Here is a 22,531-nt window from a genome sequence, read left to right on the forward strand (position 1 = left end):
TTATGTAAGGAAGGTTGGTTGAAAACAGCATGTAAGCAGCTTGTTTTTTCTTAAATTTGGTCCTCTCTACACTCATACTCTAAATACCTCCATGATTTCACCAACTCAGGCATTTAAGAGCTCTGAAGTTATCCTCATTCCCCCCCTTGGGGGAAGTAGTGACCAACACCCATAAACCCTTTATTGTACCATAACCAAACCACTAATGTTTTTTGTTTTATTTTTTGAGGCAGGATGTCTAACCTAGGCTGGCTTCAAACTTACTCTAGGCTTCATTCAGACTCAGGGCAGTCCTCCTGCTTGGCCTCTGAGTGTTGGGATTACAGGTATGAGCCAGCATGTCTGGCACCACTGCTGTAGCTGCCAACCTTTCGTGCTCTCTGCCATCCTACCTCGACCTTCCACATTCATTGCTGTGGGAGCCACAGTGGTTTTCTTAGATCTTGTTTTGTTGCCCAGGCCTTTCTTCAGTCTTGGGCTCAAGTAATACACTTAAGCATCCTGAGTAGTTGAATATCCATCCCCCTGGCAACACAGTGATTTTAAAAATGTGAATTTCATGTAGCTTCTAGAGTTTGGGTGTGGAATGTTACAGAATGCAGTATTCAGAGGAGGGTCTTGGGGTTATGAGCTCTTATTTAATTGACTGATGGATTCATAATCCAGTAGACTTGTGAGGAGGTGGAATACAATGCGTCCTTATAGAGACTGGGTTCCTGAGGACATGGTTTGGGAGACTGGTTCTAGGTCTCTTCTTGTCTGCCATGGAGGTGGGCCACTGCTCCATGAACATGCTTTTCACCACTGTTTGCTTCACCATACTCAGACCCAAAAGTAAGGGAGGGGGGTGGGACCCTACGGATGCAGTGGTGGCACGTATACCTTGTTGGTAACCAATATCTCTATTGGGCTTGAGACACTCATCAAGGATACCATGCCTGGTGCTGAAATGGTAGAGCCCTTGCCTAGCAGGCACGAGGCCCTGAGTTTAATTAACATTACTGCCCCAAACAAAAAACCCTATAGTGGAGTGAAGTAATCCAGCACTGAAATTTCTGAAACCATGAAGCAAAGCAAATCTAACTCTTAATTATTTCCTTGGGTGTTATGTCACAGCAACAAGAAACTGCCCTAGTTTTGTTTCCTATTGCTGTATTGATAAAAGACCTTGACAAAAGCAGTTAGAGAAGAAAGCATTTATTCTAGCTCACAATTCCAGGTTCCACGAAATCATTGTAAGTCACATTAGCAAGAGCTTGAGATAGCTGCTCACATTGTATTCAGTTAAGCAGAGAGAAAGCTGGGTGGTGGTGGTGTACACTGTTTATCAGAGGCAGGCCAGCCTGATCTATAAAGTGAGTTTCAGGACTGTAGTAGGACAGGCCCATTAGGGTCAAGGAAATTGGCTCAGACCAGTTGCCAAGGCATGCACATAAAGTACTCCTTATGAGCCAACCTGGAGTCTGCCTGAGGGCCTAGCAACAATCGCTGTCAGAGCTCCTGATCGTGCCCACTCAATGAGGGGTGACCACACAGACAGGGTGCTGGGAGGAGGGTATATAAGGCCTTCCCTGTTATTGATAAATGAGTTCGTTATTTGCCTTCAACAGTTGGGGCAGGAGAACAGTTCCCTACAGATCAGTTAACTGCTACAGTAAGTGTAAGAAGAGATACTCCAGCTAAGAAAGACAAGTTAGAGAAACATTTATTATACATGGACTCAAATATTTTTAAGATTGTGTGTGTGTGTGTGTGTGTGTGTGTGTGTGTGCGCGCGCGCTCACACGCCCCACACCAAGTTCATTCTTTCATCCGGAGACACACTCACTTTCCACATAACATTGTTTTACCACTTCATCACAGTGCACTGAAGAAACTTCCCTCCATGGGCCTCCTTAAAGTCAGAGTGATTGTTATTATTTGCCCTAGCACTTGGCCCAATGCCTGGCCATAGTGAGTACCTCATAAATGTTTTTCTGAAAGAAACTGTACTCTTGAGAGTGTAGCCACTTCCATTCAGTTTTGCTGTATCCCTGTAAATGGTCACAGTTCTTAATCAAAAGTATAAAATTCCTCATTTAAAGCTGTAAATAGGATTTATCAAGCGCTGTATATCAGATGACTTACAAAACAGGAAGGATGGAGGCCCCGGCACGATGTCCACCTAGGAACAGCCCCGCGAATGTGTTTCAGCAGTGCTGCTTAGTGGGAAGTGCTGCTGTGCCTCTCTGCTGCCCTAGCCACAGTCAAACAAAAGCCAGGAGCCTGACCTGGGTGTGACCACTGCCTGGTCCCGAAGTTGCCCAACTCTCTTGCTGTGCACATGGCAAACAGAAGTTCTAGGTAGCTTCAAAGTCTTGTGCGGATGTGTTTTCACAGTACAGTACAGCAATGCTGTCCATCAGGTGATAATAGTTGAAGCTAGTGATGGAGGCATACACCTAGAATCTCAACATTTAGGAGGTGGAGACAAGAGGATCAGGAGTTCAAGACCATCTCTATCTATATAGAGAGCTTGAGGCCAGTCTAGACTACAAGAGATCTTGTCTCCAACAAACCATTCCAACCAAACAATCAAGAACAAAATAATTATAATTATTTTGTAATTGTAATTTCAGTCACACCACACCACCATAGCCAGTTTACACATAGTACTGGGAATCAAACCCAGAGCTTCAAGAATGCTAGGTATGCATTCTACCAAATGAACTACATACCCAGGCTTCAACTCTTTTTGTCCACCCCTCCCAGGTTCCCATGCAGCTCAGGCTGGCCTCCAACTCCTTATCATTTCTTATCTCCATCATGCTCAGATTATAAGCACACACTGCCATACCCAGCTCTCCAGTAGACATTTCCACTTACCTTATTTGAACCTCTTAACAACAATATACATAAAAGTTTTCCAGAGAGAGAGGAGGGAGAGAATGAGTGAGAGGGAGGGAGGGAGGGAGAGGAGAGAGAGAGAGAGAGAGAGAGAGAGAGAGAGAGAGAGAGAGAGAGTTAGTGAGAGAGTTAGTTATGGGGGCTGGTAAAATGGCTCAGCAGGTAAAGATGTTTGTTGCCAATGACCTGAATTCCATCCCAAGGACCCACATGATGGAAAGAGAGACCCAATTCTCACAAACTGCCCTCTGACCTCCACATGTACCTATAAATAAATAAGCAAATGTAATTTTAGAAATTAAAAAAGGGCTTACAAGTTGAATATGGTAGTGAATGCCTATAATCTTAACAGGAGGCAGGTGACATGAACATTGCTATGAATGTTTGAAGATCATCTAGGCTAAAAGGGAGGCTCTCTATAAACAAAAGAAGTATGGGTTTGAATGTCATTGACCTTCCATAATCTCATAAGAAGTGGCACTATTAGGAGGTGTGGCCTTGTTGGAGTGGGTATGGCCTTGGAGGAAGTGTGTCACTGTGGGGGGCAGCTTTGAGGTTTCCTGTGCTCAGGATAGCGCCCAGAGTCTCAGTCAACTTCTGTTGTCTGCAAGATGTAGGGCTCTCAGCTACTACGCCAGCGCCATGTCTGCCTGCATGCCGCCATGTTTGCTGCCATGATGACAATGGTCTGAACCTCTGAAACTGTAAGTGAGCCACCCCAATTAAATATTTTCCTTTATAAGAATTGCCATAGTAGGCCGGGTGGTGGCGGCGGCGGCGGCAGCGGCGGCGGCGGCGGCGGCGGCGGCGGCGGCGGCGGCGGCGGCGGCGGCGGCGCACGCCTTTAATCCCAGCACTCGGGAGGCAGAGCCAGGCGGATCTCTGTGAGTTCGAGGCCAGCCTGGGCTACCAAGTGAGTCCCAGGAAAGGCGCAAAGCTACACAGAGAAACCCTGTCTCGAAAAACCAAAAAAAAAAAAAAAAAAAAAAAAAAAAGAATTGCCATAGTCATGGTGTCTCTTCACAGTAATAGAAACGCTAACTAAGACATATGGGCTTCTTACTGTTTGAATGGGAGTTATAAAAAGGAAGACATTGGTTAGGATCATCCATGTAGTAATAAATTGAGAACTTCACACAATGTGAACTTACGGTTGGATTAACATAGATGCAGGTAGCTACATTTAAAGATACTTATAGGCTACTATACATGCACCAATTAGTATGCATACTTATTTCTTTTTGCCGTAGCACCTAGGAGTCTAGAAGTTAAATACCCCAGCAGCAAGAAAGCCACTAAGTCTTGAATAAAGGGAGGCCAGATATCTTGGAGAAATGGAGGAGGAGATAAGTACAAGATGAGCCCGAAAAGTGTGCTCAAAAGTAAGGAAATGCTACAGAAACAACCAAACCAATCGCCACAGTGGAGGTATATCAAGGACAAAGGGGACAACTGAATAAAGAAGTTGGCACCTTATTAAAATCCAAAGTATAAAATGAAATTCATGAGCTCATGCTGGCACAAAGAAATCACTGTGCCAGGGGTGGTGAAACATACCCATTGCCCAGCACTCGGGAGGAAGAAGCAGGAGGATCATGACTTCTCAGCCATCTAGAGCCACTGAGTGAGGCCCTGTAACCCACCTCCCAAAAGAACCCCTCCAAAGTAAGTAATCTAATGAAGCAGTGTATGGGGGATGAGTTGTCTCCTAGTCAGAAGAATTCTGATTATCGATACAGAAGAATTGAGGATGTGGAGCTGCATACCATATGGAAATGGGGATATTTTATTAGTTGGTTGGGTCTGCCATAACAAAGGACCACTGACAGGTGGCCTAAATAACAGAAATTAATCTTATCATTTCTGAAAGCTGGAAGCCTGAGAGCAAGGTATCCACGGAGTTGGTGTCTTCTGAAGCTCTGTAGTTGAGCATAACTTTGAACTTCTGATCCTCTTGCCTCCATCTCTACAGAGTGCTGGGATTGCAGGCATACACCACCATGCCCAGCTTCTTTTTTCATTTTAACTAGTAGATAATCTGTTATGACCACACCACAGTAACTAGCATTTATACCTGCTTCAACATTAATCACTATCTGTTTAAAATCTTAGACCTTTTTTCTAATTTTTAATCTAATAATAGTTGTAGACTGAAATTAACTTATGGTTTAACTATTCTACTTTTTCAGGCAGGGTCAAATAATGAAGCCCGAGCTGGCCTTGACCTTGCAGTGATTTTCCTGCCTCTGCCTCCTGAGAGCTAGGAAGTTTATATATATATATATATATATATATATATATATATATATATATATATATATATATATATATATCAGTGTTTCATTCCTTCAGGCTGTTCTTCTGTCTGTCCTTCAATCTGAAAAGGCCTCCCATACATCAGGACTTTTTCATTCACCCAAATTTCACCTATGCCCAGTATCCAGTCTTTAGAAACATTTAAAAATTAGAATAGATATGAACACTGACTAATTTCAACAACTAGGAACTAGTGCTTTGTTTTTGCCTCCAGACTTAGGCCAGGCCTATAGCACTACAACTATTAATTTATAAGACAGTGTTGTAGTCTGTCCCTTTCTTACCCCTGTAACCAGCTCTTGCAGTGAGCTCCCCACAAGCCAGTGAAAATTCATTTTTGTGTTTTTATTATGTTAACTGCCAAAATATAATGAGTCCTCATTTTGAAAATGTTTTGAATACTGCAATGTGTGCTCTATTGTAAGTTTCTGGTCTCCCCATACTCTTTCTTCTCTCACCCTCTCTGCTCAGTTTTTCTCCAGTGTATACTGATACGGGTTGAATTGTGTCCATTCAAAAGGTGTTGATGTCCTACCCAACCCCTGAACCTACACAGATATGATCGTATTTGGAGACACCTTCTTTTGCAGGCAACCAAATTGAGCCAAAGTCATAAAGTAGCATTCAATTCAATATGCCAGTGTCCTTGTAAAAGGGGGACATTTGGATATAGAGACATGTATGCACCGTGGGAGAATGCCACATGAAGATGAAGACAAAGATGGAGTATGGTATCAATGTCAAGATGTGAAAACGTTGGGTGTAGTGGCACACTCTTGTAATCCCGGCACTGGGAGGCTGAGGTCCGAGGATGAGTTCCAGGACAGCCTTGCTATATAAAGAGACTCTAGGTCTAAAAAAAGAAAAAGGGAAAAAATGTTTGTGAACAAAACACCAGAAGCCAGGAAAAACACATGGGACACATTGTCCCTTACAGTCCTCAGAATGACCCACATGCAGAGACCTTGTTCTGGGATTTCCAGTTCTAGAGCTGAGATGATACATTTCCACCACTGAAGCATATTTTGTAGCACTTAGGTTACTCTAGCAAATGAATAAATACACTTAACACCTTCTAACTTTCTATTTGTCTCCCCAACAAGAATGAAAGCCCATGAGGTCATAGAATTTTCCCACGAATCCTGGACATGTAGAATAATGTCTGGTACACTCTAGCTCTGAACAGTCATTAATAAAAGTAGCATTTATGAATATATATATATATATATATAATGTATATCTATGTATATATTCCTTTGTGGAATATTCCTTTACACTGTGTGAATCTATGTCACTGTGATTGGTTTAATAAAGAAGCTGACTGGCCAATAGTGAACAGGATAAGTTTAGGCAGGAGAGCCAAACTGAGAATGCTGGGAAGGAAAAGGGCAGAGTCTGAAATCACAAGCAGACACAGAGAGAAACAACATGGGCATGCCATACTGAGAAAAGGTACCAAGGCACATGGCAAAGCATAGATAAGATATATGGGTTAATGTAAATGTAAGACTTAGCTAGTAATACGTCTGAGCTATTGACCCAGCATTGAATCTCCGCGTCGGTTATTTGGGAACTAGTGGGTGGGAAAGAAAAGTCCATCTACAGTTTTTGACTTGCAATAGTTCAATTTACAATTTTTTGACTTTACATTGGTATGAAAGTGGCACATATTTGGTAGAAAATGTACTCCTCTTTCTCCCAATCTCTTTCTTTGGTGGTACTGGAGTGGATCCCAGGGCCTCATACATGCTTGGCAAGTGCTGTAACACTTGCTACAAACCCAATCTTAAATTTTTGGAAAAGTTTTCATACTTAGAAAGTTATTTTATGTGTATGTGTATTTTACCTGCATTTATGTGTGCCTGTGTGCCTAGTACCCATGGAGGCCAGAAGAGGGTGTCAGATTCCCTAGAACTGGAGTCACAGACAGTTGTGAGCCAACATTTGGGTGCTGGATATTGAATCCACATGAACTGAATTAGCAGCCAATGTTCTGGTTTTTTGTTTTGTTTTGTTTTTTGTTTTTTCGAGACACGGTTTCTCTGTGTAGCTTTGCACCTTTCCTGGAACTCACTCTGTAGCCCATACTGGCCTCAAACTCACTGAGATCCACCTGTCTCTGCCTCCCGAGTGCTGGGATTAAAGGCGAATGCCACCACCACCTGGCTGCAGCAAATGTTCTTAACCACTGAACCTCTAGCCCTGAATTTTTGAATTTTATTCTTTTTTTGACCTAGTGGCATTTAGGAAGATACTGCTTTATGTTGCTGAGCATTTGTAAGCTGTGGCTTCCAATCAGCCATGCTCTCACCAAACAAAGTAAATGACTGATACCTACAATAGAGTTGCCATCATTTTTCCACAAGTATGCAATGAATTACCTAAGATCTTCACCACTATCATTAGCTGTCTTTTTGTTAGATGACTTTGCCCAACAATAGGCTAATTTAAGTGTGCTGAGCAGGTTCAAGTTAGATGAGGCTAAGCTATGCTGCTGCTGTTCAGTAGATTAGGTGCATTAAGTGCATTTCAAATTAACAGTATTTCTAATTTATAATGGGTTTGTCAGGATATGACTCATTTAAGTTAAAAATGGAAAGTCAAGGGGCACCTGAACTGTGGAGGAAAGGCTTTGTTTTTCATTTAAAGTTGGACAGTGTTTTCATTTGAAAACAGCCCACAAGAAAATGTTAACTTATAAAGCAATAGCTGAAAATTTTTATCAATTTACAATAAAATACACAATACCTTATAGCTAATTCTGGAGTGTGGACCCTACTCCTGGTTTCCAGACCTTACTCATGACAGAGTGCCTTGATGTGTGTGTGTGTGTGTGTGTATAGATGCATATGTATAAGACAGAAGAGTCCGTCCATCAGAATGCCCATTGCTGATTGTGTGTGTTTTGTTTAAAGTCTGTTCTTTTCCTGAATGAAGCAAGAGATTAGTGGTCAGAGACCCATTTTCCAACTGTATATGGTGGCATGCATCTGTAATTCTAGCACTCCTAGTACTCAGGAGGGAGAGGTAAGATGGTCCCAGGCCAGTCCCAGCTCCATAAAGAGACATTACCCACATCACCACCAAAAGAGAAAACCTTTCTCCTATTCCTCATCTGGTTCTCTTACTATGGCCTCAAACATCTGGGTGGTTGAATGCATGTGTCTGAAAATTATCATTCCAATTTTCGTTTTGTTCATGTAAAACAAATCACTTTTATAAGAATTCTCAGGGTTTTGTTTTGGGTGTGTTTGTTTTCCTCCATCATACTCAGTATATCTCAACAGTTTTGACAGGTAGTATTATTGGGAGGGTAAGAAAACAGACACCTTGTACAGGCACAAAGGAAGTATAAGAGACAGGAGCTAAGTCTCCTAATTCTCAACTCTATGTTTTGTATGGTCTGCTGCTCAAAAGCGCATTTTGTCTCTTTTCACAGCTGGACAAAGAAAGGATGGAATCCAGAAACATCAAAGTGACACGATTTCAGGGCAGGAATCTGTGGCCATTCTCTCTGGCATTCTAAAGAAACTGTGGGGTAGTGAGCAAATGGGGGAGAAAGTGGATTTATAGAAACTGAAGACTTGCTCTGCCTTCCCTTCGTGAACAGTCTACCTTCAAACAGTCATTCCTCAAGCTCAGACACAGCCAGGGAGCCAGCCTTGTGCACTGACCTTGATTGGACTGGGCTCAGAATCACACCTCTAAAATTTCAGCGCTTGCAAGGCAGAGGCAGAAGGAGGAGAGTTCGATGCCAGCCTGGGTTACTTAGACCTGTCTCAAAAACCAACGAACCAAACTAAATCTGGTCCCCGTTTCCTATGACAGGCACTGGCTACCACTTACGGTTTAAAGAAATAAGATGGGCACCCCAAAAGGCTGGAATTTAAAAAGACTATTCCAAGTGCGTGTGAAAGTGTGGGTGGAGAGAACATGGAAGGTTGGGACAAAAAGACCACATTCTCGTGCTTGCGCAAGGGCACCGAGTAGAATGAGTCAAGATTGCAAGTACTTGAGTTTCTCTCAGTCAGCTGCCTCTTCCAGGTGACTTCAGGATCAGCATCAGGTAGTACCACCGAGCCGAAGAGATCAGCAGAGCGAAGGAGTCTTGTTCTGAAAGGTTGGCGAACCCATGCAAACACACAGGTCGAAGGTGGCCGTTCCCCAGGGCCATCTTGTTTTCAGGTTCATTAGCGTTTCTGGGTGTTCTTGCATCACCATGCGACCCTGCTGCAGACCCAAGTTCAGAGTGACTCTGGGCATCCATCCTTCAACCCAAATTCCGGTGGTGCAAGGTTCAGCTTCCCAGCCCTGCCTGCAGTGAGCAAGGCTCTTCTAGAGTCCCACCTTATGGAGAGGCCTTCCACGAACCCTGCCCTACCCTACCCTAAATCCTCCCCGGAGCATCCTTCAGGCTCCCGCGTCCACGCGGACACTCTTAGCAGCCCCTGCCACCGCAGCCCCTGGCGCGGGTCGCGCTCCCGCCGCGCCCCACGTTCGCGGACCCTGGGGACTCTGCCGAGGCAGGTTTGGGATGTCAGCCGCGTGGGTGGATGATGCTCGGTGCCCGCCGCCGATGGGAGGCAGCGTGAGCCCGAGAGAGCCGGGAGCAGTCGCCGTGGCCGCGCTCGAGCGCAGCCTCCTCCCGCTCCCACAATGCACAGGGCGGCGGCGGCGGCGGCAGCGGCGGCGGCGGCGGCTGCATCGGGGGGCCGCCGAGGAGACCGAGGAGACTCCGGGGACCCGGCCTCTCAGGAGACCTCCGAGGAGGCGAAACAGCCTGGGCAACCGAGGAAGCGAGGGGGCTGAAGACGCGAGGCTGCTCAAGGGCGGTGGAGACGGGGGCGGCTGGGGAGACTGAGGCGGCCCTTGGCTGCTCCCTCCACCGAGTCCCCCGGGCACGCGCGCCGGACTCCCGCGGCGAGCCCGCGGGTGATGACCGGCAGACTCCCGCCCGCCCGCCGCTAGCGCCTGACGAGCCCCGCCCCGCCCCGGTCCCCGCCCGCCAGCGCGGCCCGCCCTGCCCGGCCCGGCCCTTCCTCTGCTCCCCGCCCGCCCGCTGCCGCTTCACCCGCGCGGGCGGCTGCCACGCGAGCTGCGGCCTCCGCCCAGGCGGGGGGCGTCGGCGCCGGGCCCACCATGGCCGCGTCCGAGCTCTACACCAAGGTAACGCGCGCGCGCCGCGCGGGGCCGCGCCCTGGGGAGGGGTCGCGCGCTCCGGGGCCGGTGGTGGTGGTGGTGGGACCTCCGGGTTCCGCCAGACTGCACCTCCCTGCCCGGTTGCACCTCCCAGCCCGGCTGCACCTCCCAACCCCGCTGCACCTCCCTGCTCTGCTTCCTGGGCCCATTTCGGGTGGGATGCTCTTGGGCAGATGCTCGGGCAGCTCTCCGGGGACGCGCGCTTAAAATAACGTCCTGTGCCGGTATGCGCCAGGCAGCCTCTCCCGGGGAGATTATTTCGGATTCTGCAGATATGGCCAGTCCGCTTTCACCTTTAGCTGCAGGGTTCTTGCCATTGCCCTGGGGTGCGGAGGCTTTGGGAAGATGCAGCCTGGCGATGGCGAGCTTATTCTCAGGCTCGTTGGTGGCTGGGAGTTTGCAACCTGCGCGTTATCCCCGAGAGCCTCGTTAGCTCCGCGTCCTCACCCTCCTTTCCGGAGAGCCCTTTCCTTTTGGTCTTCGTTTAGGGGAAGTGGCAGTCTTTTCGAAAGGTCTTAAACCGACGCCCATATTCTCTGAGTCTGGTAATCTCTCTCTGAATGGCGTATTTTGGAGAGACTTCAGAAAATCTGTGTTGGCCAATGTGTGGTGTATGCAATCGTGGTCTCTTTTATTATGGTTTCAATAGGTGTTTTGCCAGCTATTGATTATTAATGATCTCTAATTCCACTCAACAGAATTGCCTTAACTTTTCAAGTACACATTTTCAAAAATTTGCCAGAATCTCTCTTCTTCTCTCTCTCTGTTTCTGTCTTTGTCTTCCTCTCTGGCACTGGAGATTGAATGTAGGGCCTCAAGCATATATATATATATATAAGGTATATATTCATAGCCCCAGCTCTCTGGACTCTTCTTGAGCATTTTGAAATCATTGCTTGCACACATGACTCCAATAAGCCCTGAATCCAAGTTTCAGCCTCGAGGAAAGAACTCTGGATGGGGCATCCAGATACCTGCATCTGGTCGAGACCTTTTCACCAACTGTGTGACCTTGTGTGCCCTCTCTCTGGTTCAGCTTTCTTATATGTAAATAGAGTTAATTATACTTGTCCTGCATTCCTTACAAGCTGTTGTGAGGATCTATTTTATTTTATTTTGTTTTTTTGAGGCAGAGGTTCTCTGTGTTTCTCTGGCTGTCTTAGAACTCGCTCTGTAGACCAGGCTGGCCTCGAACTCAGAGATTTGCCTGCCTCTGCCTCCCGAGAGCTGGGATTAAAGGGGTGTACCGCCGCCCGCCTGGCTTTGAGGACCAAATTTAATACTAGTTGTGAAAGCTTTCTGTGACCTACAACCTTTTTCTACAAATATGAGTTATCTGATTAATTTCTTCCAGCCATGAAATGAGGAGCTTGCATGAACCTGGGACTTCTTTCTTTCTTAGCCCTAGATTTAAGAAGTGTACGATTAGAATGTTTTTCTAAACCTAGTAATTTCTTTAGGCATGGTAGGTATCTAAGATATGAGTGACTATCATTAGAAACATTGAAAGTTACCTTATTAACTTATATAGTACAATTATAAGTGTTTTGCAAATATTAACTCATTTAATCCTTACAATTAACATGTGAGGTAGATACAAGTATCAGTTTTGTTGGTGTGAAGAGTTGTCAGTCTGTAAACATTGCTTAGTTACATTGTTCTGCCCTGTCTGGCCCCTTACAAGGCCCAGCCATCAGTCCCATCTTGAACCTAATTGTAGCCTGATGAGGAGAAATTGGGTGGTAAGTTGTTGGGCTTCTGGATCTGCTTTTGTGCTCAAAAGATAAATTTGTAGGAAAAAAATGGGAAAGGTGTTGCCATTTTTAAATAAGGTTTTGAGTTTCCGTCACAGCTTTATGGGTAATATAATTCACCTTTTAATCCTCCTAGATACAGACTGATTTAGTCACTGAAACTGAAGATGAGAATTAAGGGGCTTTCTCCTAAATTCACATATACCTAAGAATAGCCTGGTTCCATACTTGTTTGTGGGCCAGTTCTCTGAATGGGCCTTAGTTTAATGACAGGCAGGGATATTTATTGAGGACCCTGTATACCAAATACTCTGCCTGATGTGTGGAGTTTCCAACAGCAGACAAGTCCACTTTCCCTCATAGGGCTCACAGTCGGCTTCTCACATTCTTGACCCACTTTGATTCTTCAAGGGCACAAATCACCTGCTGTTTCCTTAACACCAGAGGCAGATGTGTTAGCAGGAGATAGGGCTATGGCAAAGGTTGGAGTGATTTTAGAGAATGGAGTAGTGACTATTAGGAGAAAGAAGGTAGCCAATAGAAGAAATGTCAGTGGCAAACACAAGTATCTTTTCCTTGCAGAGGATTATAGAGAAGGAAGTTGTAGATAGATTACAAGGAAAAACATGTTACTGACATGCCGTAATTACGATATTCAGCATTGTGATTAAATCTGAAAAGTGCCCTTTTAAAAGTTGTCATCAGACTTTAAGGCAGATTTTGATGTGTGATACATATCAGCTCCTTTTACACTGAAGGGCATGGGGCTGTTCAATTTGTTTTCTTAAGTCAGAACGATAATGGTTTTATCATCACAACTTAGCAGGGTTTCCATTTCATAAAAATTTCCACAAGTTTAAATATTTAAGAACAATAACTTAGTGCCTGGATATAATGTTTCTTAAGACTGACATTTGGGTTAAAACATATTTGTTGATTTTTTTTTCAGAGAGGGTTGCTAAGGAGCTGTTGAATTTTTTAAATTTACAGCATTGTTGAGTTATTCTATACTGTACAATTCACCAATATAAGCTATCCGGGTCAGTAGTTTTAGTATATTCACGGGGTTGTGTGATTTTAGTTAGGTCTACCAGGCAACTGTTGTTATTGCTCTGAAGAGAGTTGTTAGTCCTGACTTGCCAGTGGATGTCTATGTGGCAGCCTCATCTAATGATGCTTTTAATAACTTCAGAGGTTTAGCATTGTGGAACCAAGTTTATCAGTAAGACCTGGAAGGATCATCTGCAGCAATCTAATTAATTGCATATTGATCAGCCATATAGACCATTGATAGCACATGGGTGTTATGCAATGGACAAAGGTACCTAAAGCTGTTTGGGTAGAAGTCCCTGTGATACATGAAGATGCTAAGTATTGTAAGAAAGGAAAAAAAATCAGATGGATACTTCAAAGCCATAAAACTTTCCCAGAGGAAGACAGCTTTGTAGGGCAGTAGATTGCATGTTTGCTGCCAAATTTGCCTTTTCCACATTTTCTTACATACATACTCATGCCATGTAACGTGTGTGTGTGTGTGTGTGTGTGTGTGTGTGTGTGTGTGTGTGTATGGTGTAGTTCAGTTAGATATTCAATAGCATCGTCCTCTCAAATCACCATTCCTGGAGTTCTAATATTTCGGTGTTGAAATCCATTATTTGATCATTTGCTCTGATCTGGAGTTTGGCAAGTACACCCTTCAGTCACGCTCCCTGTGTGTCTTTTTCCTTCACATGTCCCTAGGCTTGTTAATGGCACTGCTCATCTAGTTGCACAGGTTAGGAACCTCAGCGTCCTTTCCCTTGGATCTTATATTTTACTTCTTTACCAATTCTGGTCCCATTTGACATCCAGCTGTTAAGATTCCAAACCACTGTTAGCATCTTCTTTTTTCTATGTCTCAGTGACCTGGATCCATTTCCATCTTACTATATAGTTGTGTATGTGTGTGTTACCATTGTCATAGTACTATAAGCTCCTTGAGATGCTATTTTAGCTCTCATTTGTTAAATAAATGAGTGAATGAATACTTGAACAGGAGGAGGTATAGATTGAAAACTATAGTCGGGCAGTGGTGTCCCATGCCTTTAATCCCAGCATTCAGAAGGCAGGGGCAGGTGTATCTCTGCTAGTTCAAGCCTAGCCTGGGCTATAAAGCAAGTTCCAGTACAGCCAGAACTGCAAACCACAAAAAAGAAGAAGGAGGAGGAGGAGGAGGAGGAGGAGGAGGAGGAGGAGGAGGAGGAGGAGGAGAAGAAGAAGAAGAAGAAGAAGAAGAAGAAGAAGAAGAAGAAGAAGAAGAAGAAGAAAATAGAATGGCGTGCATCAGGCGTAGTGATGCACTTCTGTAATCATAGCACTTGGAAGGCAAGGGATTACCATAAATTCAAGGATGACTTGAGCTATGTAACAACACCCTAATCTGAGAAAAAATAAAAAGCAAATTATAAAAAGGCAGCTAAAGAAGTAAACATTTGCTGGGCATGATGGCGCACACCTTTAATCCCAGCACTCGGGAGGCAGAGGCAGGCAAATCTCTGTGAGTTCAAGGCCAGCCTGATCTACAAAGGGAGTTCCAGGACAGCCAGGGCTGTTACACAGAGAAACCCTGGCTCGAGAAACCAAAAGGAAAAACAAAAAGAAGTAAACACATCCTAAGGTATTTTGAAGAGGATGAGTAATAAAGAGTAGAGAGGAGAACTGGGAGCTGGGGAGACCAAAAAGAAAGCTGTTTCAGGAAACAAAATGTGAACTGCAGAGGTCTGGTGGACTGAAGTAAGCATAGAACGTGTTTAAAGAAGGAAATAAACCTGAGAGACATTTCTGCGAAGGATTACCTAGAGGATGAGAAGGAGAGGAGCTAGGATAAGGACCCTGGAAGCTGTTCCTAGGGACTGCAGATGGAAAATTGCTCAGGCTAATTCTCTGAATTGCTTGACCAAAGCAAAGTGGTCATGAATTGCTCTAGAAATGTGTCATTGTCTCTTAAATTGTGATGGTTCTGTATATTATCCAGTGGCTCAAAGGTTACAAAAGTGTTCTAACTCTAGTAAGAGTTGCCACCCAGACCTGTTGTTGAAATCTTAGCTTTTTAAAGTAAGGGAAACCTGGAGGAGCAATGAAGAACACGCTTTTTCCCTGCCTGCCTGCCTGCCTGCCTGCCTCCCTCCCTCCCTCCCTCCCTCCCTTCTTTCCTTTCTTTAAGGGGTGTGTGTGTCTTACTCTACAACCCAGACTGCTCTGGAACTTTTCCACCTACACTGGCTTCAAACTCATTGGAATCCTCCTGCCTCAACCTCCTGAATTTTGGAATTACACATATGAGCTACCATGCCCAGCTTTGATTAGTTTCTTGACAAATGTATACCAAAACTAGAGAAATTTCGGAATAGAATGATGAGGCCAGAAAAGAAGCCAGGCATATAAGAGGGATAGAACTTGAAAAATACAGCTGATCTGGAAACATCAAGAATCAGAGAAGTATTAAACATCAAGAATAATAGAAATTTGGCCAGCAAGGTAGTTTGGTGGGTAAGGGCCCTTGCTGCTGATCTGACGACCTAAACTCAGTCCCCAAGACCTACATGGTAGAATAGAGAACTGAGTCCCTCAAGTTGTCCACTGACCTCTGTGTACACTCTGTGGCATGGGCATGCACACAGTCACACAAATAAATAAATGTAACAATATTTTTTTAATTAAAAAGCATAGTAGAAATTTGTAACAGTTTAGCAGCTGCTAGCTTATTAGAACTTGAAATAAATGTATCATTTTAATTGAATTCCTATTGTAAATATTAAGATTTATGTTTATGTAATTGAGTACCTCAAGTTATGATATCAGCCTAGTTGCTGTATATATGTTAGCATCTGAATAGTCCATGAATGATATTTCTTCCTTTTTTCTTTCTCTTTCTCTTTTTTGTTTTTGTTTTTTTCAAGACAGGGTTTCTCTATATAGCCCTAGCTGTCCTAAAACGTGCTCTGTAGACCAGGCTGCCCTTGAACTCACAGAGATCCACCTGCCTTTGCCTCCGAAGTGCTGGGATTAAAGGTGCACACCACCACATCTCACCTCATGAATGGTATTTCTAACACACCAAACTATCAACCCCCAAACTTTCTTTGACAGAGTTAAACAGTTAACCAGCTAGAACTAATTTAAATATTTATTCATTTTTATTTATATATGTGTGTGTGCCTACACACCTCTGCATGAGTTTATGTGAACAACATTTGTGCAAGTCTCAGATGTCAGAGGATATCTGGAACTGGGGTTACAGGTAATTGTGAGCCACCCGATTCAGGTACTGGGAACTGAACCTAGGTCCCTTGCAAGAGCAGTAAGCACTCTTAACCTCTGAACCATCTCTTATTTTATTTTTCTTTTTTAAGAAATTTTCTACTCACTCCTCATGCTATCCACAGACTCCCCCTCCTCTCTCCTCCCAACCCCCAGCCCTCTTTCCCAAGCCACCCGCATCCCCACATCCCCCAAATCGAGGTCTCCCATGAGGAGTCAGCAGAGCCCAGCACACTGAGCCTAGGCAGGTCCAAGCCCCTTCCCACTGCACCAAGGCTGTGCAAGGCGTCACACCACAGGCACCGGATTCCCAGAAGCCTGCCCATGCACCAGAAAGAGAACCCGATCCCCCTGCCTGGGTGCCCCCCAAACAGCTGAACTTTAGCCCTGTAAAATTCATTTAGTTGGAAGTAAGAGAAAACCTATTCAAAACCAGAAAGGGATTTTACTCACTTGTGTGACCTGAAAGTTTAAGTATGGCTTGATTTACAGCTCAGGTATATCTTTGAGACTGTGTCACTGACTCTCATGTTTTCATGTTCAGGATAACTGTTTTAAGAGTGACCAGAGTAGCATCTGCAGATCACATGATTGTACAGCTCTGGGCCTAGGGGAAGAAAGCCTGATAGAGAAGTTCTCCTTGCCCTTTCTTGGAGTCATGTGCCTGTTCCTTTCACAATACCCTGTTGGAAGTGTGGGGGCAATCCCATGAGTGATCAAGTTCATGCTTGCCCAGAGGCTTGAGGAGGCCAGGCATTAAGATTGATAGTCTCCCTATGACCTTATGGGATGGCTGAGAGCCATTCCCCATCAGAAGGAATAGTGCTGAGTAGACAAAATGAAAAACCACCCTCAATCAATGTCATCTATGAATAGATCACCAAAAATAATGGTGATTGAGTTCTACTGCTTCTGATCTCTGAGTGAAGTTAAAAAAAAAGTTTTTTTTTTTTTTACCTGTCCAAGAAGATATTAGCTATATTTCCCCTAGAAAATCATCTTGAAGTTTCAAGGCTATGGAAAATCTATACAAGCAAAATTAGTAATAACGTATCAGAAACTGAAAGTGTGAAACATCCTTTTATCCAGTCTGTGGGGACTTGAGGAGTTGTATGTTGCCTTTCATGCTATTTTTTCCTGCTTTATTTCCTCAGCATTGTGTGTTTCCTCTTCTTTTCTTCACATCCTTGGTGGCGCACATTATTCTCTTCCCTCATTCCACCCAAGTGACACATTGGCGTGATTTCTCCTTCTTTCTTTTGAGACAGGGTCTCGTGTATCTCAGGCTGCCCTCAAATTTGTTATGTCACCAAGGATGATCTTGAACTTCTGATCCTCCTGCCTCTACCTCCCAGTGCTGGGGTTACAGTGCGCCCCACCACAGCCTGCTTAAGCAGTGCTCAGGACTAAACTCAGGGCCTTATGCATGCTAGGCAAGCACTCACCAACTGAACTTCATTCCGAGGCTCCATGTCGGACAACTTCTTAATTCCTTTGTTTTGCCTGTCTAAATTGCCCAGTTCATCTCTAGTGGTGGTGTATCTTCTGTTCTCCCTTCCCATCTTCTTTTGTCCCTATTACCTGCAAGTCCCTGGTGCTCAGTTATAGTTTGTTATAACTGAGCACACATACGCCCCTATAATGAGCTAATTACATTGCTGTTGTAGGAACCGTTCCTGAGTAGCTCAGTGCGTGCTTTTCTTGGTCAAATCCTGTGCCTTTCCTTTCTTTACCACTCCCTGAATCTGACATCATAGGAAGCAATTTTTATGAGTTTGCATAATCATTTTCTGTGTGCATGAACAAACACTTTTGTGTTAGATTAGTTTTCAAACTAGTTAGCCTAGACTAGTTCAGTCTTAGTTTTTCAGTTTACCATAATGTAGTAAGAGACCATTCTTACTTTAAAACATGTTGTGTCAGTACTTAGACAACTCATACAGGACTGGTCTCTGTCTGCCCAGGCTAAGAAAAGCATCGTTTGACAAGCTACCTCCTTAGGTTAGGATTTCTACGGATGTTTTCCATAAAATCAGAGCATATATATTTCAATAATGTGAATATGGATCAAATTATGGATTCAGTCTTTTATAATTTGAAGTGAGTATTTCTTATTTTCCGAGTGAAAAAGTTAACTTTATGATAGATGACAACTTCATTTTAATGCACTGCTGCTGTTTCTAACTTACTTGTTTCTATCCCAGACCAGGATTTCTCTACCTCTGTATAATAGTAAATTGAACAATTCCCCCCAGATGTCTGTTCTTCACATTGTAGGACCTTCAGCCACTAGTTCACCAGTACCCTCTACTTCTAGTTATGCTCCAGACATTGCCAAATCTCCCCTGGAGAGGGGGCAAGGTGAACCACTACCCTGAAGCCAGTGCCCAGAGCTTAAGACTTAGAGTAGGGTAGGAGGGAAAAGTAGAAAGAGTTAAAAACAGAAGCAGAGATTACTTCTAAAACATAGTTGACTTGAGAGCAGGAATTGTTTCATAGACACATGACCCTGTGAGCCAGGTCTGGTGGGCTAGGCCTGTGGTTCCAGCTACTTGACAAGCTGAGGCAGTTCAAGTCATGCAGGGCAACCTGGTGAGACCCTGTCATAAAGTAAAGCGTATTAAAGAGGCCTGGAGACAGAGTTCAGCCCACCATGTGTGAAGCCACAATCCCCAAGCCCAATCTCTGGCATTGCTCTCCCCACCCCCCAAAATAAATAAGAGACACTGTAGCCAGGTGGTGGTGGTGAAGCCTTTAATTCCAGCCCTTGGGAGGCAGCGGCAGGTGGATCTCTAAGTTTGAGGCCACCAGCCTGGTATACACATCAAATTCCAGGACAGCCAGGGCTACACCAAGAAACCCTGTATCAAGGAAAAGAAAAAAAGAAGAAAAAAAAAAAAAGAAAAAGGCAAAAAGATACATTGTAGATAATTTATAATAGTCAAAGGATGAAAGTTAATTACCACTAAGAGTATCATGGTCACTTTTTTGTGTGATGCTAAAAATGCTATGTAGGGCTTTGTATAGGACAAGCACTGAGTCATTGCAATTTGCTTCTTTAACTCTTTTCTATCTGTATAAACAACAATGATTTTAAAGTATTTTAATAACTTCTCAATGATTTAAAGAAAAATATGTGTTATAAGTTTTTATATCATTATATACTCATTGAAAAAATTGAATATGTATTCTAACATCTGGAGGTATCATAATTTCTATACTGCAAGTCCTTCTCACTGTTAGAAGTCAGTTGTCCTGATGGGCAGCTTTGTACGTAAATCTTTGCTTGTGTTAAATCAGTTTTAGAAAATTTCAGAATCCAAGTCTCCTTGGTGAGAATTGGCATTTATATATGGGTAGAACATTCACATTCATCTTTAAAAATAGCACCTTGTATGCACATTACCTCAAGGGTAGGGTGACTGGATGTCCCACTTCTCTGGAAGATCCCTTCAATACCTTTATTTTGTTTGGAGAAGTTTTCCTCAGTGGAAATATATAAGCTTGTTCAGAATAAATGTTCTGGAAACCTAAACTCCTTCCTTCCTTCCTTTCTTTAAAAACAAACAGACAAACAAACAAACAACAAATGAAAACAGAATCTCACTTTGTAGCCCTGGCTGGCATGAAACTTGCTATGTAAACCAGACCCGTGTCAAACACAGAAAGCCCCCTGCCTCTGAATGCTGGGATTAAAGGTGTGCACTACCAAGTCCAGCTTTCCACCTTTTTCTCCTTAATCTTTGAAGAATTTTGGCAATGGAGAAAAATTGAAGTAGAATTTTGCAAGGGGGGGGGAGAGAGAAGGAGAGAGAGGGGGGGGAAGAGAATGTAGCTTCTGTGTTGAGTGTAAAACCTATATTTTAACTTGAAAACTGCGTGATATTATGCTGTCATTTCATTGTCGAGAACATGTCTTTAATTCTAACAAACTGTAACACTTGTCTGAAGTGGTGTAAGGATGGGTTTGCTTTCGGGTGTGTCAGACCTTAGGGGTCTTCAGCATCGACTGCTGTTCCCAGCCACACTGAATGCAGTATGCTGGTCCTAACACTGGCTGTAATACTCAGGGCTTGGGAGCTTGTGGGGCCTTCTGGTCATTCCTTGTGTGGGACTAAGGATTTCTGTCAATTTAATGGTAGCCACCAAGCTAAAATGAAATTGGTCAGGAAACTGAGTTGAGCCTTAGCATCCTTGAAGTTTCTTTACTTTTCCTCATGCACTAAAATCTTGATTTTTTTTTTTAACTCTTAGTTTTAGTTATTTTCTTCTAAAAAATTTGACTTGGACAAATGCATGGCTCTGGCAAAATAGTTATGCTGTAATAATGATTACTGTTTACTGAGGCCTTGCTGTGGTCCAGATAGCCTTTAAAAAAAGTTCTTTGCCAGGCCTGGCTGCAGTAAGCCTGTAATGCCATTTGCTAAGGAAGCTGTGGCAGGATTGCAAGTTCAAGGCCCACCTGGGCTATAGAGGGAATTTAAGGCTAGTCTGAGCTGCATGAGGTGAGACCCTTTCTCAAAATCAGCAATTTTAAAAGGTTGTGCTGGGTATCTGGGTGTGGTGACTTATGGCTGTATTCTTAGCATTCTGGAGGCCAACTTGGGCTACATCATAAGTTCTAGCTCAGCCTGGGCTCTAAGAGTGAGAGACTGTCCTGGCTGGCCTGGAACTCACTGTGTAGATGGAGCTGGCCCTGAACTTGTGTCCGTGGGTCCTGCTGCTACTGCCTCCACCTCCCAAGAGTGAGACTAAAGGCTTGCCTTACCACAGCTGGCTTACCTAAAACAGAACATTTTAAAAGAAAGACTCCACCTGCCCTGTTAGTGTTTCAAGCAACTCTTAAATTTGCCTGCGTTCCTCACAAGCCAGACAATCTAGCTTGTTATGAGTGTTTTCTTCCTTCGCTTTGACTCATCCCTTTTCCCTGAAAGAGTGGCAGCGTATCATAGCAACTAAGGCATGGACACCACACCTACAAAACCGGATCCTGGTTTTGCTCTCTTCTTCCCTCACTTCCTTTCCTTCAATCCCTTCTTTCCTTTTTATTTAAAAGTTTTGTGTGTGTGAGTGTTCTGCCTGCATGGATATCTGTATTCTATGCGCATATCTGGTGCTCATGGAGGTCAGAAGAGAGTACCAGTTATAGACAGTGATCTGCCATGTGGGTGCTGGGGATCAACCCAGGGTCCTCTGCAGTAGCAGCCAGGACTCTTACTAAACAGCTGAGCATCTCCCCAGCCCTGCTGCTCCCCGTTTTTTGCTGTTAACTTTGTATGTGACCTTTAAGAAAGTTACTTGCCCTTTCATACTTCAATTTTCTCATATTTATTTGTTTATTTGTATGTATGTGTTTATGTATGTGTATGTGTGCATGTTTGTGTATATATATATATATGTGGAGGCTAGAGAACAGCCTTGGATATGCTTTTCCTTGGGAACTGTCCACCTAATTCTTTGAGACGGTCTCTCACTGACCTGGAACTCACCAATTAGGCTTGGCTGGCAGGCCAGCAAGCCCCCATGGATCTGCCTACATCTACCTACCTGGCATGAGGAATACTACCATGTGCCACAATGTCCAGCTTTTTAATTAATTAATTTATTTGAAATGTGTGTAACTGTTTTGCCTGAATTATGGACGGCGCACCACATGTAGATCAGAAGAAGGTGTTGGAGACTCTGGAGCTGGAGGTACAGATGGTGATGAGCTGCCATATGGGTACTGGGTTCTGGTCACTGAACTCAGGCCATCACACTATAGCCCAGACTAACTTTGAAGTTTAGGAATCCTCTTGCCTCACCCTCCAAATACTAAGATTGTAGGTGTGAGGTACGAGCCTGCTGCTCCTGGATATCCCTAATATTTCACTTTATTAATAGAGTATGTGAGGAGACCTGGCACATGGCAGTGACCCAGTAATTCTTTTTCTATTTTTAAGGACAACTAAGAAAACTGGCTCCTTTATATTAAAACATAATTGAGAATTGTCTATTCTGCTATTAATAGGTCTGAAATAGTAAAGGAAATGACTTGCAAAATTACTTTGGAAGACAGTCTCTTAAAATATATTTAA

The 22,531-nt window shown here is 43.8% G+C and overlaps 1 protein-coding gene across 4 annotated transcripts in view; it reads left to right on the forward strand.

Annotated features, from left to right (window-relative positions):
- Positions 1-10,177: 10,177 nt before the first annotated feature.
- The window catches only part of Myo5a (myosin VA), a 150,166-nt gene continuing 137,812 nt past the window's right edge, over positions 10,178-22,531 (forward strand). For 3 of the 4 annotated variants that reach the window (XM_015992581.3, XM_015992582.3, XM_076576696.1), the window contains exon 1: positions 10,201-10,368. In XM_015992581.3, coding sequence (XP_015848067.1) covers positions 10,342-10,368 — 27 coding nt within the window. In that variant the 5' untranslated portion in view covers positions 10,201-10,341. Of the gene's footprint in view, positions 10,369-22,531 lie in introns of all 4 variants that reach the window. The other variant, XM_015992578.3, reaches the window with a different exon arrangement.

This window comes from Peromyscus maniculatus, chromosome 7 (genome assembly GCF_049852395.1).
Source record: "Peromyscus maniculatus bairdii isolate BWxNUB_F1_BW_parent chromosome 7, HU_Pman_BW_mat_3.1, whole genome shotgun sequence".
Lineage (NCBI taxonomy): Eukaryota > Metazoa > Chordata > Mammalia > Rodentia > Cricetidae > Peromyscus > Peromyscus maniculatus.